This window comes from Ictalurus punctatus, chromosome 12 (genome assembly GCF_001660625.3).
Source record: "Ictalurus punctatus breed USDA103 chromosome 12, Coco_2.0, whole genome shotgun sequence".
Taxonomy (NCBI): domain Eukaryota; kingdom Metazoa; phylum Chordata; class Actinopteri; order Siluriformes; family Ictaluridae; genus Ictalurus; species Ictalurus punctatus.
In genome coordinates this window covers 6208700-6227813 of record NC_030427.2, presented here as the reverse complement: position 1 = coordinate 6227813, position 19114 = coordinate 6208700, and the positions used below count along the sequence as shown (strand labels likewise).

At 38.5% G+C, this 19114-nt stretch overlaps 1 protein-coding gene across 4 annotated transcripts in view; it reads left to right on the top strand.

Moving 5' to 3' along the window:
- The window catches only part of caskb (calcium/calmodulin-dependent serine protein kinase b), a 137917-nt gene that overhangs the window by 24905 nt on the left and 93898 nt on the right, over nucleotides 1–19114 (top strand). For all 4 annotated transcript variants that reach the window (XM_047158984.2, XM_017482101.3, XM_047158985.2 and 1 more), the window contains 6 exons: nucleotides 13416–13521; nucleotides 13628–13705; nucleotides 13793–13865; nucleotides 14265–14367; nucleotides 14546–14721; nucleotides 16094–16216. In XM_047158984.2, coding sequence (XP_047014940.1) covers nucleotides 13416–13521; nucleotides 13628–13705; nucleotides 13793–13865; nucleotides 14265–14367; nucleotides 14546–14721; nucleotides 16094–16216 — 659 coding nt within the window. The remainder of the gene's footprint in view (nucleotides 1–13415; nucleotides 13522–13627; nucleotides 13706–13792; nucleotides 13866–14264; nucleotides 14368–14545; nucleotides 14722–16093; nucleotides 16217–19114) is intronic.

Here is a 19114-nt window from a genome sequence, read left to right as displayed (position 1 = left end):
CATTTACATTTATTCATTTAGCAGACGCTTTTATCCAAAGCTACTTACAAATGAGAAAATACAAGCAAAACAATATATCAAGCAGAGAACAATAAAAGTAGTGCTACCATACAAGATCCATTAATTGAATTCCAGAAGAAGCAAAGTGCGCAGAGTAGAGGTGTGAGTGCCAGAGTAATGTTATTTATTTATTTATTTATTTATTTATTTATTTTTATGGGTTGGTTAGGTGTTGACGGAAGAGGTGGGTCTTTAGCTGTTTTTTGAAGATGGTGAGAGATTCTGTGGTCTGGATTGAGGTTGGAAGTTCATTCCACCACTGAGGAACAGTTAGGTTGAATGTTCTTGAAAGGGACCTTGAGCCACACCGAGTAGGCACTACTAAGCATTGGTCGTTGATTAATCGCAGATTGCGTGAGGGAACGTAAGCCTTCAGGAGAGGTAGGGGGGTGCTGTTCCAGACAAGGTCTTATACGTGAGCATCAAGGCCTTGGATGGATCGTCAGGCTAGGAGGACAAATAGAGCTAGGTGTCATCAGCACAGCAATGATATGAGAAGCCATGAGACTCAATCACCTGCCCTAGAGATGTAGTGTAGATAGAAAAGAGCAGTGGACCCAGAACTGACCCCTGTGGAACGCCAGTTGTGAGTTGCTGAGTTTCAGAAATACCTCCCCTCCATGGTACCTTGAACGATTTGTCTGATCAATAGGATTCCACCCAGTGCAGAACCGTTCCGGTGATGCCCAGTCTGGAGAGAGTTGACAGGAGGATCTGATGGTTCACAGTGTTGAAAGCAGCAGATAGGTTGAGAAGAATGAGGACAGATGATCTATAGGTTGCTCTTGCTAGTCGTAAGGCTTCAGTGACGGAAAGCAGAGCAGTCTCCGTGTTTAATTCCTAATTAATTTGTCTACTTATACTCTCTTGTTTTTCTTGGTATGCTTGCAAAGTCTTGTGAAATGTATTTTTTGTGTCTTATTTCCCGAGTTCCCTTTGTACCAGCTACCTGGCTTCTGTGTTTTCCCGTTTGCCTTTTCTGGGTGGACTCATTTTACAAAAAACTACTCTTACAAGGAGGGATGTCACGATACAAAAAATCTAGTAGTCGGTACCGATACCACCAAAAGTACATGATACTCAATACCAAAGTCGATACCACAGTGTGGTAAAAAAATAAAATAGAAAAATTCTCCTGAAGGACATCCTCCTCTGGCTGATACTGGCAAAGAGAGGGGGGGAGAGAGAGAGGGGAAGAGGGAGGGAGAGAGAGAGAGAGACAGAGGGAGGGAGGGGGGAGAGAGGAGTGAGGGGGGAGAGGGAGAAAGGCGGAGAGGGAGAAAGGCGGGGAGAGAGAGGGGGAGAGGGAGAGAGGGGGGGGGGGGTATTTTAGTTATCAAACACTGTCTGACAATTAGTGCACTCCTAAACTTATCTGACAGGACCCGGGCTGAATGGCGATGCATGGTGGCCCATTCGGAGGTAGTTTAAAACACTGCAATGTGTTAGCGTCATTAACAAATACCTGGCTATCGCTAACATTACATGGAGCATAATGTTAGCTGGTTTCATGGCTACAATGCAGGTGCCTCAAACAAACATAATACAGGACCGTCTTTCAGGTGCTTCGCCAAATTCCAGGTGTTTCCTCGCTTTGTTTGAAATGAACGATAGCATCGGTTGCAAACCGGAAACTGATACTAGCTTTCCTCTCTTTTCCTCTCAACGAGTCGGGGCGGAGTTAAACTTGTTAAGCTAAGCTAATCTTCTGTAGTTTTTCCCGTGCGCTTGTAGGCGTTCCTCTTCTTCTTCACCACTTGTGGACCGACTAAAGCAGCATGTATTTGCTACCCCCTTCAGGTCCGGAAGAATCCCAACCTCGGTACTTTCGTTACAAACGTTGCTAACGCTACTGAAAAAAAACTGTCACGTTTTAAGAATGTTTGTACCGAAGTATCGGTTCTCGTGACATCCCTACTTACAAGTAGGGCTGCACAATTAATCAAATATCTATCTCGATTACGATTTTGACTGCCCCACGATTACATGAACATGATCGACTGCGATATTGATGTTTAAAATTCGTCCTCTGCTCATAGAAAACTCCACTGCAGATCAAATCAAGCGCTTCCTAAACTTACAGCCAGTCACCACAGAATGGTGCAGAGATGACGTCATTTTGTAACGCCAAAACCCGGAAATAGAGCTAGTATTTTAGCCCTTCCGGTTCCATCCCATATCAATGGGATTTTGGTTAAAAGCCTGAAATAAGGTCTGTGGTGAACACAAGCTCAAAATATTTTCACATTTTATTCTATGACATAAAATACTCCAGTAAAACCCCACTCATGATTTAAAAAAAAAGATTTTACATGTATTGAAAAAGACGGTCACGTAATGGGGGTTTAGGATTGATGCAAGTTCAGATAATAGAGAAGAGAGTCAGAAAAATCCAAAACGTGAGACAATAGTGTGGTCGAAAACAAGCAAAAGATCAGGTGATCGGCAAACGGGCCCAAACAAGACTAAACAAGAATCAAACAGCGAGGTCGAGAACAAGATCAAAACTGTGAGACCTGAAACTATGGACAAAAGCTTGGTACACGGAAAACTCACACAATACTTCGCGTCGAACAAAGAGACATGAAGGGGTTTAAATGAAAACGTAATTAAGGGTGAACACAAAACAGCTGAGACTAATGATGACACATAAGGGATCAACCAATGACAATACAGGGGCGGAGGCAGGAGAGAAATCATGACAAAGGCACATGTACAAAGTAAACAAAGTCAATGTCACTAAAAGAGCATGCTGCGTGCTCCAGCGCTTGTGCGAGGCGAAATCATGACACTATCATGTTGCTAAACGGGACTACACACGTTGTTTGGGAAATTAAACGCCATCACTCCGAACAGGAAAAAACTCTGCAGATAAACTGGTTCAGATGTGCTGTGCACAATTCCCAAAAAAATGTGGATGAAGATTCATCCACAGAGTAAATCTGTGTTATGGAAAATGATTTAAATCAAGTTTCGAAAAGTTTTGGGAAGCTTGGTGATGGTGACGTTGAAGTCGAGCGACCGTAGTGTATTTCGGTTATAGCGTTAGCTGTTTATTTCTGGAGATTGTATTTAGGTTTCAAACTAAAAGTTGTGTTCATTTGTGAAAATGATCTTGATGGACAGAACGTGTTAGTGTTGTAAACTTTTGTTGATCACAGATCATTTTTTGCAGTAATCCAAAAGCCTCTGTGAAAACACTATTGGGTTTTTGTCGAGGGAACCGGTGTGATGATCCCTTCGGGTTCCGGTACAAAATGGCGTCGTCCCTGCACCACTCTATTGGGTGATCTGTCTGTGTCTCTCCTCCTGTAAACACTGTTATTGACTTATATCGCCCTGAATTGCTTTCATTTGGTTGAATATTGTTATATTTGATGCATATTTTAATTTGGTTGATGGCATTTTTATTTTTGGGTACAATTTTATTTATATTTTGCTTCTACGAGATGATGCACTTTAAGTGGGCCTACCAGTCGTATTTGATGCAAAGATTTGTACATTAGCAGTAATGTAGCACAGCATGGAGGTGACACTCATGTGTGTTGTGAGAGTTGGAGCCAGGCTCTGAACGTTCCGTCAACGTATGCGAATGGGAGTTTTTTGGGATTTTTTTTTTGTATCATCCGCAACAGGAATACTGGGAAGTCCGACCAGTTTGGATAAATAGAGCCTGACCAGTGTGATCAGCCTGAAGGACTGTGCAGAGTTTGGTGGAAGTAGTTTGAAAGCTCAATGAGTTATAACAGTCAGAAATTTGTAATGCAAGTCAATGGGAATATTGGCCATTTTGAGCTTCCGTACTGGGAATTCCGTAATTTCGATCACTTAGATAAGTCATACCAACTCGAGTCAGAGCAGGTCTCTGCTGAGTTTGGTGCGTTTACTTTGAAAACTCTTGGAGGAGTAGCAATTAAATTTTTTGAGTCTCAGAATAATAATAATAAGCTTATAAAGCAAAACAATATATTGACTTTCTCAAGCCAACATAATAAGCCGGGTTCAAATGAACAGTCAGTGTCTTCCAGTAATCTACAACAAAGAAAAACATAATCCTAAATCTCTGTCACGGGATCCACAAGGCCAGTGGTGAAAAATACAACATAAAATGAAAGGGTTTTTTTTACTTCCACACCAGGAAATAAAGCACAAATAAACAGTTCATCTACAAAGTGATATGACGCTGGAATTAGCACATACACGTTAGAACAAAATAAACTAGGAAACCAAGTTTCTTAATCACAGGATTGACTCTGGAGGTTTTGTTTGTGTACAATTATTTTTTTGTGTACATTGTTAAATCTCTGGCTGAACAGAGCAGATGCAGAGTGAGAGTGCAGCGGGAAAGCAAGACCTTGCGCTTGCAGGACAGTACTGGTGACATTTGGAAAGTTGTTAAGGTTTGTCCAAAAAGTCGCTAGAATTGTTGCTAAGTGCTTTAAAATCGCTAAGTCGCTAAAGGAGTCTGAAAAGTCTCTAAGTTGGCAACACTGGTCTGCATTGACTAGTGATGTGTCGTTCATGAACAATTTGTTCATATTGAACGAATCTTTAATATGATTTGGGAACAACGAGTTGTCTCACAGAGTGATTCGTTCATTTTTGACTGCGCATGCGCTGCAACATCCCCGGCGGTTCTCTACCGGAAACAGAAATTATTAGTTCACATCTAGTCTTCGGGCTCGAGTCGTTTGTTCTTCGGGTGACCGCCGTATAGGCAGTGCACCATGCAATATCGGAAACGGGATGAACGAAGGACTCGAACCCGAAGACTCGAGACATGAACTAATCATTTCTGTTGATGGGTTGAGAACCACTGCCCTAATCCCTTCGAAGAGTTTACCCTTCAGAGTGAGAGTTTTGAAAGGATGAAGGGTGTAGGGGACCAAAAAAAATGTTCCTTGGTACACACTTCTGTGTCATCTTGCCGAGCCAATTAATGAGGCGCCGTCATCGCATAAGAAATGCGATGCGTATGCTGAGCGGACTTCGATGTCTAAGATGTGTATTTATGTAAGCTGCACCTTTGTGAGATGGCAGTTTATTTGTTTTGCTCTGTGCTCACAATTGACGCACCGTGGCCAATGAATCTGACTTGATTTCTAATTTTTAACTTTATCAGCAATTAGTTTTTAATGGATACATAACTATTGACTACGGATGTTTCATGCTCAGTTATAAAGGATTTATTTGTCTCCGTGCATATATAAAAATCTTGTTCCTTTTATTGGCCAAAGATCCTATTCATAAGAGTATGTTGTCCACCAAGAGTTGGCTACAGTTTTTTTACCTTGCTGTATGTTCATTATTATTGTTATTATTGTTGTTATTATTATTGTTGTATTATTAGGATTAGAACACGTTACCTCTTTCAAAGATAAAATAGTCTTGCTTTAATATTTTCAAATAGATCTGTCTTATTGTTCAATAATGGAAATCCACAAGAATGATATGAGGTGTACATTGTTATATTAGTTATTTAAGCTCGTGAAACTCCCATCCTGGCCATTTGTGAGCACACAGACGTGATAGATAGCGTCCTCATTCCTCTGCAAAATGGAAAATTAGGTCAGTTTGTGTGTGTGTGGGTGTATGTATGTATGTATATGTATGTATGTATGTATGTATGTATGTGTGTGTGTGTGTGTGTGTGTGTGTGTGTGTGTGTATATATATATATATATATATATATATATATATATATATATATATATATATATATATATATATATATATATATATATATATATATATAACTTTATATAGATATAGATATAACTTTATTGTCATTAAGCAGAATACAAGTACAGAGCTAATGAAATGTAGTTAGCATCTAACCAGAAGTGCAAGAATATATATATATATATATATATAAATATGAAAACTCTAAATGGACCGATAAACATAGCTGTAAAGTGCAGTTATTAAAGAACATATGCTTAACTTTTTTACAGTACAAATCTACCAGGTTTATTTGTATGAATATTTAGCATATATAGGTGAAGTCGCTAAATATTTAGCGTTTATAGGTGAAGTCGAACTCTGAATCTGCTATTCTTTCATAATTGTCCACCAGTCTCTGACATTGGCTTGCTGGAAATTTTGACCACTCTTCCATGCAAGATTCTTTCAGTTGCAAGATGTTTCAGGCTTTTCTTGCATGTACTGCCCATTTCAACCCCCCCCACACATTTCAATGGGATTCAAATCCGGGATTCAAATCCGGGCTTCGACTAGGCCATTCCATAACCCTCAATTTCTTCTTTTTGAGCCATTCCTTGGTGGATTTGCTAGTCTGATTAGGATCATTATCCTGTTGAAAGGTCCACTTTTGGACAGATGTCCTCACATTATCTTCAAGCACTTTTTGATACCCAGAGTCTGAGCATCCTTATTTGCTGTCCAGCCAAAACTTCTGATTATTATTATTCCCATACTTCCAGCACTCCCTCAGTGCCCTCATAACTGGGTATGTCTCAGAATGTCCTTTCAGATTAACCCAATAATTTATTGACAACTTTAACCTGCGTATACACAAGGGCATTTCTTCTACCTCCACTTGCAATGCTGACACTGGAGAGGACCTAAAAGCCCCACAACATATTCTTAATGATTTTTTTTTCTGGGATATGGTTTCTTTTTGTAGAACACACCAGTTGAGTCTAAGGTACTGATAACTGGAAACTCCATTTATTGGCTTGTTTCTCCACTTCTTTGACTGCTATTTGTTTGACATGAATTACATGTGATATATTTCGACCCCTCTTCCATATTGCTCCATCATCAGCATAAAGAGATCTTCCTATATCTATTTGAACATTTTGGAAGATATCATCTATCATGATTTTAAATAGTACTGGACTGCACACACTTCCTTGTGAGGTACTATTGTCTATTTTGCATATTTTGGAATATAGTGACCCAACCCTCCCCTAAACTGTTCTATCCAGCATAAAATCCTTTATCCAATTAAACATTCTACCAACAACACCTAGATGTTCCAATTTTATTAACAGACCCTCCTTCCATAACATATCGTATGCTTTTTCAATATCAAAAAACACACCTGCTACCATTCTTGTTTACTTGTGTCTTTCTTATGTCTATCTCTAAACATAGAGCAGCATCTGCTGTACTTTGTCCTTTATGGAATCCACTCTCCTGTGGTGAGATACTCCCTTTCCTTTCAAGCATATAGTTTAGTTTATATACAATCATACGTTCCATTATCTTACACAAGCTTGACGTTAATGTAATTGGCCTATAATTAACAGCATTATATTTGTCCTTGGCTGGCTTTATAATGGGGACAATAACTCCATGTTTCCATGAAGGGGTAAGTCTACCTGTGCTCCATACTTTATTATACTGTACAGACACAAATTATTGTATATTTTGTATTGTGTAATATTGTATAATAACTGTAAATTGTTAAATATTGTATAGCATATCTCATCCTTGCCTGGAGATGTTTTCTTAACTCCCCCAATAACTCTCTTTAATTCATATATTGAGAAATCCACACCAAAAGAATCACTAGAAGACCTTTTCCTTACCATGATATTTAGATTCTACTTTCATGAACATTTTCTATTTTCATTTCTTCTGACATATTATTATTACTGTGTACTTTCACAAGCACCTCAGCTAGCAATTCTGCTTTTTTAACATTTGGCACAGTTATTCTTTCCCCATTATTCAGAACAAGTTAGGGCTGCACGATTATGGCCAAAATGATAATCCTGATTATTTTGATCAATATTGAGATCTCGATTATTTATCACGATTATGCATTGATTTTAGGGACGACATATTTTTATTGCACTTTCATATTTAAATAAACAGACCACTGCTTTGTCGTGCTACATTACTGTTAATGTCGTGCTACATTACTGTTAATGTACATATCTTTGCATCAAATACAACTGGTAGGCCCACTTAAAGTGCATCATCTCGTAGAAGCAAAATATAAATCAAAATTTACCCAAAATATAGAATAAGTAAAAAAAATAAAAATACCATCAACTAAATGAAAATATGCATCAAATGTAACAATATGCAACTAAATGAAAACAATTTAGGCGAATGCCTAAATTGCCTAGAAAAGACAATAACGGTGTTTACAGGAGGAGAGACGCAAGACAGTTTCTTTTAGGAGCACAGTTGAAGTTTAGTGTTTTGTTTTTTTTGTTTTTTAAGAGATGGTAGCATTAATGTGGTACAATATAACACACAAATAGGCATGAGAAAACAAGCTTGTCAATTATGACAGAATTTAGGAACATAGTGTGTGATCAATAAAAGATGGCGGTTGTGAGATCGGAGAGTTGAGAGAAGCAGATGATGTACAGTGTTAATCGTCATCATAATGGCTTCTCTGCAGTATTTGCACACTTGTTTGGTTGACTGAGGAGATGAAAAGCATTGTGAAAGTAACTGTTGCTCGGTGTAGATGCATTTTGGACTTCCTGTAGTTTTCATTCCAATTGTATTATACAACTCCAAACAGGTCACTCGCACCAGTGTGAATAAATATTTATTCACAGTCACACAAAGTACTGTTCAGTCGCAAATGCGAGTGAAATGGTCGCACTGTAGAGCCCTGAGTTTATCTGTAAAGTTTTTTCCTGTTCGGCGTGATGAGGTTTAATGTCCCCGACAACCTCTGTAGTGCCATTTAGCATAGTGTCATGCTAGTGTCATGATTTCCACTCGCGCAAGCACTGGAGCTTGCAGAGAAACTGGCTGCTCGAGCGCTAAAATGCTAACTCCATTTCAGGGTTTTGGCACTACAAAATGACGTCAGCCCTGCGCCGCTCTATGTGATTGGCTGTAAGTTTAGGAAGCGCTTGATTTGAGTGGAGAAAACAGCGGAGTTTTCCATGAGCGGAGGACGAACTTTAAACGTCAATATCGCAGTCGAACATGTTCATTTAATCGTGGGCAGTCAAAATCGTAATCGTGAACGATATCCGATTAATTGTGCAGCCCTAGAACAAGTACACAAAAATTTCTTTTTAATCCACCCATGCCCCATACTTCATTGACATGTACTTCCTCTCCTATGGAATTACAGAAATTCCTCCAATAATTATTTTTTGCAACTCAAATTTTTTTTATATACTAAATGGTCATCAAATAAGAATGTCTTCCTAACCTTTCTGAATGCCCTGCACCTAGTTTGTGTTGCTATGCTACATAAATCTGTCCACCATGGTACTGATTTCTTTGTTTTTGTCCCTTTACTTTTCCAATAACTTCTTCAGCAATATTATACAAAATTTCAAATAATTCTCATTAAAACCTTCTACAGCCTCCATTTCCTCATTTAAACTCAGCTCTTACAAACTCAGATCATTTATGCATATAAATGCCTCCCAGTGTGCTGATTCAAATTTCCATTTACTTCTCCTCTACAATCTCGTTTACATCCAAGCCTATTTTATAATAAATGAGAAAATGATCACTACCTATTGTAGAGTCCCCCCAAACATCCCACATACAACATCCCAGACTTTCTGACACCAGTGTTAAATCAATAGAAGAGTAACCACCCTGGGCCACATCAATTCCAGTAGCTCTTCTGTCATTCAAACACACCAATCCCTTCCGATCTAGCATTTTTCTTCTATCATCTTACCATTATGATCAGTGCTACCGTTTCCCCATAAAGTATTATGTGCATTAAAATCCCTGCACCATTTCACTTTCTGATTACCCGTTCCCATATTTTCAACGTCTAGCCTATTACATGGCTTATAATAGCTAATCACCTTAATATTCGGTTCTCTTAAAAATACCTCTACTACGATTCAGATTCATCATTCACTTCTATAATTCTGTTTAATTTCAGTTTTAATAAATATAGCCACCCAATCTCTAATGCCTCTCTTCCTATCCCTTCAAATAGTTGCATATCCTTGTATCACAAAGTCTAAAATGGGGTTTCTAAAATGGGGTCTTGTATACCCAGAACATGTGGCTTGTGTCCCTTATCCTCTACAACCTTTTTGAATTCTTGCCCATTTGCCATTAAGCTCCTTGCGTTCCACTGTATTACTGTTAATACGATTATGAGCCTCCAAATGCTGCCGGTGTACCTACTACTTGACACTAAAGCTTTTCATTTACCTGTTCCAAAGTGATCCCCTTAACCTGTAGAAATTTTTCAGTGGCCTTAATAATGATTTTGATCCTCTCAATTCTGCTATCAGTTTCTGACGAGTAGTGTATTACGACATAAACAACTATTCTGACAATTAGAGAATCTTTATTTATTTTACGATGTGTTGATGATGGTTTATCAAACTGATCTACTATGAGTGCTGGCCCATTTTCTCGAACAGATTCCGTCTGTTTCACATTTTTTGCAGCCTCAGCATATGATATTCCCTAACATTCTGTACTTTTACAGTCTTAATAGCATGCTACTATGAATGCAGACTTTAATACACTGAAAGACACACTATTAGCATCACATAAATATATCAATAAAATTGGTTTCACATTTGACATTTTTTTCTACATTCTTTTGAATATCCATGGAATACAATAAAATATCAGACTGTACCTTCTGCCATCATTTACACATTTGAATGACCATGTAATACAAAGCAATGTGATAACTTGAAAGTAAAAATGACCTTATATGGCCATGGGCATTGTTTCAACTCAGGACAGATGTCATTTGCTGCCATTGTCAAGAAATTCTTTGATCCCGTACACAACAGTGCTTCACCTTTGCACGTTCGCTGAGAGTAGGCTAATGGGTTAGAGGCAGGAATTTGGTCAATAGTTGCTGCAAGCCTATTGTAATTGGTGTGCGAGAAGGCAGGAACTACAGAGAGGGGTTAAAACAATGCAAATATGCACACACATTGCAGTATTTGACCATAAACACATCATAATGAAACTAAAGCCAAATTTAGAAATTCCGGCCGGACGCTTTTTTAAGGTCTGAAAAAGAGGATGTATGGTCACCCTAACAGAAGCATTTCAGATAACAATTTGTGTTAATTTCTACAAAATTAACTTTGCACATAACATTTGTGGGAGGTTGCTCATGTGTTTTTCAATTTGTATATAGCGCTTTTTACAACTATCTACTTTGTGCTTCAATCACATTAGCCCCCCCCACCACCACCACCACCAGTGCTGCTCTTTGTTGCTTATTGTGCTGGGAGTATTGTGGATACATCAGTTGGAATTCCAGAAATTACTCCTCTAAACGAAGTCCTCTTACTCGGGACTGTGCACCTTAACGACTGGCCAGCCAGTGATTTTACGTCCTGTGCTACTTCCTGTTGCTTATCATTCTTGCAGAAAATTAAGAGAATTCCATTTCTCAAGGTCTTGGCACGCTCTTTCACATAAAGCTTTTTTTTTTTTTTTTTTTAGCACTTTGCTAATCTTTATTGGATTCTTCGCTTTAGTATTGTCAGCAAATTTCATAAGTACCTTAAATTTCTCCTTGCTTGTCCGTGTAGGCACTCCGTCTATTTCACTATCAGTTCCTGATTCATGTGTGCAAGTTTGATTTCCTTTACGATTAACAATTGTACTCCAATCACCTACTCAGCTACTCTCGCCAAACACTTAGTCCTCCATCTCTGTATCTGTTCCAGAACTACTAGCACTTCCTTCCATCAATGCTCCAGTCACAGCCCAGTGCTGCCAACTGCCCCTGCCATGCCATGAAACCAACTCACTTCTTCTGTTCAGATACCTGTGTATATACATTTGCATGTAAATGGTAAACGGTCTGCACTTATATAGCGCATTTTTTAAAAATAAACATAGCAGTTCTACAAAGCGCTTTACACCGTGTCTCATTCACCTATTCACTCACACACCAATGGTAGCAGAGCTGCCATGCAAGGCGCTAACTTGTCATCGGGAGCAACTTGGGGTTCAGTGTCTTGCATGTCAGCATGTGGAGTCATGTGGGCTGGGAAAGGAACCGCCAACCATAAGATTAGTGGACAAACCCGCTGTACCACCACACAAGTGCCTCCAGTGGTGTGTAGTAAATTTACCTTACAAAAATCAGGTAACAGAGTTAGCACTGTTACAACAGGATCACACTGGGATGTAAGTGTTTTTCAAAAATATAAATTTTTCATGTTCACATAAAAACAGTGAAAATAGTTATAGTGGGCGAAAATGGAGATCTGTATATTACCCTGTGATAGGCCTCCGATTGTCATGTGATTCAGCTCTATCACATAAAAAACAGAAGGTTCTCTTTTGTCCACTGTTTTACATTTGAATAGAGCTGTGTATAATGTATAACACAGCTGTCAAAACAAAGGCCTGTGAGCCAAACACAGCTCCACGCCTTGTGCAAAAAATAATCTTGAAACAGCCCATAGTACCTACTGTTACCTATCTAGAATCACATCTTGCAGTGCTGAAATGCTGGCTGCTGTGTTTGATGCAATTTAGACTCCGAATTTGAGTTTGACACATCTGATATCGAAGCTGCATTCCAGTCTTTACTTAACTTATCTGTCTTTGCTGGTGCATGTCACATCAAACCAATGAAACTAGGTAAATATGAAGTTCCAGGTTGAGGTAGTGTGTGAAATCTATTTAAGTTCAGTATGGACACCTACCTATCGTCTGATTTGCTGTGGACAAAAAAAAAACATCACTCTAGGTTAAAGTTTTTTGTGCCCATAGCCATAAATGCATTGCCTGCCACTGGTATGTTGCCACTCTTGAAGTATATGTACATCATTATTACATTATACATTAAAGGTGAATGTGAAAAATGTTAAAATGTGTTTCTCACTGAGTGGATCATCATGCAGAAAGTTGAACTCTGCAGCCGGCTTATGGCTTCCTCACCAGGCTAATGATGACGTTTTGGAAATTCAGTTATTCAGCACACTAACAAAACTGTGGATTCTGGGAAAGGGGAAAAAGTTGAAGGAAGGGGAAAAGGGGAATCAAAGTGGAATCAGAGATTAAGGAAGACCTCATATGATGCCTTCTGTCAGTTTTCTCAAACAATGGTCTACTGTGCAATGCAGCAATCTGAGTAAGGGCCAGAACACATCTTTGCCCCCTCTAGTGTCCTTTTAGGAAATAACAGAGTGACATCAGCCTGTCTGCCTTTAGCACAATGGAGCTGATGATGTCATTAAGGCTGCTACTGTGTGCACACTGAGGATTCCCACTGATCACAACTCACTCACATATGCAAAGGGCATTTTATTGATTATTGATAAATAAGCAGTTGTCTGAAGACACAGAAAGTGTGAAATGAGCAGACAATGGGCTTTATAAAAATTATATTTATTAAACCGATAGTAATGTGTGTTCTGTCTTTTTTTTTTTTCTTCCCTGTATAGATCTGAAGCGAGAGGCTAGTATCTGTCATATGCTGAAGCATCCTCATATTGTAGAACTCCTGGAAACCTACAGCTCAGATGGAATGCTCTACATGGTTTTTGAGTTGTAAGTGTCGGTCGGACGGTCTGTCTGTCAGTCTGCCTGTCTTGCTCTTGGTAATTGGCATGCTGTGTGTAAAAAATGTAACACTTTCTTTTTCTTCTGCTTGTAGTATGGATGGTGCAGATCTTTGTTTTGAGATTGTGAAGAGGGCAGATGCAGGTTTTGTATATAGTGAAGCTGTTGCCAGGTATGTAGCCTTTGTTCCCTGAAAAAATCTCTGTAAAATCTCTTTACAGTTTAAAACTTTTTCTCTCATCTTTCACACCACCCTCAGCCACTACATGCGTCAGATATTAGAAGCACTACGCTACTGCCATGACAACAATGTTATTCATCGAGATGTCAAGGTAAGGCTATTCTCCTGTATTAATCTGTTTGCTACAGTTAGCACTGCAACCCTTGCATATGTGTTTGTTGCTCTAGTGACCTTCTTATTACTTTATTAAATTTTCAGATTGAGTGTGAAGAGATGAATTTACCAGAACAAAACCACCATAATTAAATAACAAATCAAGGAAGAGAATGAGAATGGCATAGGAGAATGTATCGTAATTGCACTTGTTCCCATGTCTTAGTATTTCATTCAGATGGCTGAAGCATTTAAGGGCAAAGGTTGTAGTAAATTATATTGCACATATAGTGCATTATTTGCTCCTTTTTTTTTTTTAACAATTATGTCACTGCTCATGTCACTCTTCATCTTAGTTGCTACCTTAACTTTCAAAACTGCTGCTTTATTCTTAAAGCCTCACTGTGTGCTCCTGGCATCTAAAGAGAACTCTGCCCCTGTCAAGCTTGGTGGTTTTGGGGTGGCCATTCAGCTGGGCGAGTCTGGCTTGGTGGCTGGAGGTATGTATGTGTATGGGTGCATGTGTGCATGTGTACCACGCTCCTATTTGTGGACAGTAGATAAAGCCATTCAGGAGTTCCCCACCTCTCAGTAATTTTCCCAATTATTATTATTAGTAGTAGTATTATTATTAAATATAATTGTAGCTTTTTCTTTCTGTCTTTTTTGTGTGGGTAGGGCGGGTAGGGACGCCTCACTTCATGGCCCCTGAAGTGGTTAAGAGGGAGCCATATGGGAAGCCTGTGGATGTGTGGGGCTGTGGTGTCATCCTGTTCATCCTGCTCAGTGGCTGCCTTCCCTTCTATGGCACTAAGGAGCGCCTGTTTGAGGGCATTATTAAAGGCAAATATAAGGTAGAGCTGTATTTTCAGAATTACACAAGCATACAATCCTAACTAGAGTAAGTTAGACCTTTTTATTTTTTAGATTTCCTCTAAAGTAAAAATTGCTGACCATGGTCTAAGAACTTGTTAATTTAATGAAACTGTTTTATGGTGTCTCAACTAAAAGTACTGTATGTTATATTAAAGAAATAAACAAAGGAAATGGTAAAATTCTGAAAAGAAATGTAAAAGAAAAATAAAGAAGTTTTATTATTATTTAAATTACTTGTATTTATTGCTTAAGCTCTGGTCAACGGATATTTCAAGGGCTTCACTTATTTGTTTTCTGTTTATCACATGGATGAATATCAGCAACTCTGCTTGAGACCGTCCATTTCCCTGGATTTTGTATTGAGAAGAGACCATATCGAGATATAGAGACCATGGTCTCAGAAGAGACCATATTTCGTATATACACTATATACTACACGATACATACCCAACACTGAGGAACGCTTCCTTCTGTTCTGTTCTGTTCTGTTCCTCTCTGTTCTATTCTATTGATGTTGTGCTATCTCACATGAGTCCAGGTCTTAGAAGACAGTGCTTTGATGGCTATGAAATTATGAAGCTATATGCTTTAATGGCAGCATACAGCCCAATATTGCTAAATTACTGACAAGATGCTGGGGTTAGTTAATGATGACTAAAAACAAATGTTAGATTGGACGGAATAAAGTCCTACTGGGCATAACAGAATGAATATTCTTTGACAACACCAGTTATTTGTTATTTATAAGTCAAGAACAAATGAATATAACTTACATTAACAGCTCTTTCCGCCAGGTGTTTTTCGCCACTATTTTTATGCATGCATGCCACTTTAGACATGACTGGATGACTTTCTTCTTCTGAAAACAGCTTTAGGCTGTGTCTGTATCTGTATGACAATGATGTCTGTTTGGTAATGGTCAAGATCAAGTCTGGGTCATGATGATACATCATCTCATACCACTATAGCTCTTTAACGGTAATTAAGTTTCTTAATGATATTTCTATAAAAATACAGATTCTACATGTATTAATTATAGGCATATACTGTAAATTACAAATAGTAATCACCCCATTCATATAGGCATATTTATCCAATATGTTAATGCAACAGTCCTACAGTAGTATATAGGGAATAAAAAAAAGAGTCTCATTATGTTTCACTTTCGAAACTTTATAAATGTAGGTATCATAAAAGATGTCTTAGGGATGTCAGGTATCATTTATCAGAGACCATGTCTAACTGAAATTGGTCTGTTGTGGATTTTAGCGCTGTATAACACATAGAAGCTGACCAAATGGAACTAATTAACCCATATCTCACAGAAGTGTGTCTGCTTGTTTACATCAGATGAACCCTCGGCAGTGGACCCATATCTCAGAGAGTGCAAAAGACTTGGTGCGGCGCATGCTGATGCTGGACCCTGCTGAAAGGATTACTGTCTATGAAGCCCTCAACCACCCTTGGCTAAAAGTAAAGTATAGATATATACTCTAGGTATGAAGTGAAACAATATAAAGCTAACCCTAAATCTAAAGACAATATAGGTTCAAAGAAAGAAAGTTCGTTCCAAGAAAGAACGGATGACAGACAGACAGCTAGCTACTGGTAGAAAGATAACAAACAGTGTGATAAAGTGCAACCCCAATTTGGGACAGTATGGAAAATGCAAATTAAAAAACAAAAGAGTCATTTGAAAATTCAGTTCACCCTGTACTATATTGAAAACTCATTAACACATTTGATGTTTTTCTTTGTAATTTGATTTATTTTTTAAAATATACACTTATTTAAAATCTGATGACTGCAATACACTCCAAAAAAAATTGGGAGGGTTGACTGTTTACCATCACTTGTAACATCACCTTTTCTTTTAATAACACTTATTAAGTGTTTGGGTACTGAAGACACCAGTTGTTTAAGTTTAACAAACAGAATTTTCCCCCATTCATCCATGTGTGCTGTACAGATCCTTCGTTGCCTTATTTTACTCTTCATAATGCACCACACATTCCCAATCGGAGACTGGTCAGGACTGCAGGCAATTTCCAAAATTTCTCATTAGTGTCAATGGGGCTGGAAAAACCCCATTTTACGGACATTTCCGGAGAAAATTCTGAAACGCGATGTGTACCTGCTGGGTCTACTCCCTAAGACGTATGAGAGGATATGTGATACGAGCATGTCAACTGAATGACAGCTGAGCTGTAACACCAGTGTTTTTTTCCCTGTTCATTCTCTGTTGGAAGAAAATGTCAGATTTTTTTGTCCACGGTACAAACATCGTAAGTCTGATCGCTTATAAAAGTCATAGCACACCTCTCCTCAACTTTTCAACTCGTCAAGTGGGACAAGTTATGTAAACCAATAATTATAACGAGAAAATGTAAATTCTAGTTATAATTATTGGTTTACATAACTTGTCCCAGTTCTCCTCAGTAAGCCGAGTGTTTTGATATGTCACTTGTCTATGTTGCAGTAGTTTTGTGATTCCACTTGTTTTGGGGTTACCATGCACTTGACATCATGTGACATGCATGCGATGTCAGTAGAATACCCATAACGCAATTCTCCACACTGAGCCGAGTGTTTTGATATGTCACATGCTTATGTTGAGGTAGTTATGTGATTCCACTTATTTTTAGGGATAATGTGCACACGATGTCATGTGACGAGCATGCGACATCAATAGAGTACCCATAGCACAATTTCTCCTCACTGAGCTGAGTGTTTTGATGCAGATATGGCCTTTAAGAATGCAAGTTTTTTTCACGCGGTTTCACACTTTTCGTCATGTGTGATCACGCGGCACCCTGTTGGCACGCTTCTTAGAGTTTAAATTAATTTGTTGTGGGTCACAGAATATCCACCAGGTGGCGCATGGAAGAACATACTCTAGCTGAACACAATACATTTAAAAAAAAAATGGAATGTGTGGGCAGTTAGATTTCTATAAATATTATGTATAGTTCACATAAAAAAATTACGTTTCTCATCAAAACTTATGATAAACCTAATTTAAACAAGTTTCTAATTACAAGATTGAATTATGTAAAGTGAGCCTGATTGATTCCTATAGTACATGCATGTTAACTATAGACGTTGAAATGCACATGGTTGAAACGTGTGTGCTAGGATAGCATAGCGGAAACGTGCAGGGTGTAGAATGCCAGCAACTGGGGTTCGAGCTTCATCTCAGTAGTGGGTGTTGATGTAATTATTTAAACTTTTTTTTTTGTTCCAGTGTAGAAAGCCAATTTGTGTGTACAGGTGTAAATATTAATGTCCATCCCCAAAGTAGCATTGAATGAATTCCATCTTCTCCTTTCTTGCCAATCGAAACTTTTTGTTCTTTTCTTAGATTTAAAGTTTCAAAAAACTGGTTTAAAGTGAACACAGAAGTTCCCACACATTGAAAAATAAGCTAATTGAATTTACTTAATTTAAATGCGTACATCGGTTCCACGTGATTTAATTTGAGTTACATGAACATCATTTGTTTTCGCACATCTCAAATGATGTGATCATATATTTTCAATGCCCTGAATAAAATTCAACTCCACCTGAGCTGACGATTGAACACCGGTTGCTGGTGTTCTACAAAAGCCACATTACCACTGCATTATTCTACCACACACACTGTACCCATGCTAATTTAAATACTATAGTCATAGTGCCTGTACTGTGTGAATCGATCAAAATTAAACATTTTATGTATTAATTTAAATATTTGGCAACATTGATCAAATTACAGAAAGAGCATACTCACAATGTTATTTACACATCCTGACTGTTACGAACGCCTATTTAAATTCGACAGAACGGGGAACATAACGTAAAGAAGGACAAGTGAAAGCAACACACGATGTGTAAACATTTATTAAATAATGAAATTACCATGGCCCAATGTGTGCGGAGTTTGCATGTTCTCCCCGTGCTGCGGGGGTTTCCTCCGGGTACTCCGGTTTCCTCCCCCAGTCCAAAGACATGCATGGTAGGCTGATCGGCGTGTCCAAAGTGTCCGTAGTGTATGAATGGGTGTGTGAGTGTGTATGTGATTGTGCCCTGTGATGGATTGGCACCCTGTCCAGGGTGTACCCCGCCTTGTGCCCCATGCTCCCTGGGATAGACTGCAGGTTCCCCCGTGACCCTGAAAAGGATAAGCGGTATAGAAGATGGATGGATGGATGAAATTATCCAAAACACGAAGGAAACACGTATCATGACGAGGGAAAAAAAGATATTTCTAAAATAATTAACAAAAGATAATAAACCCAAACCAACAACAATAGGACAACTCCAAAGTAAAAAAGCAACCAAGATTTAACAACAATAACTGCAATTAAGAAAGAACACAAAGAAAAGGATAAC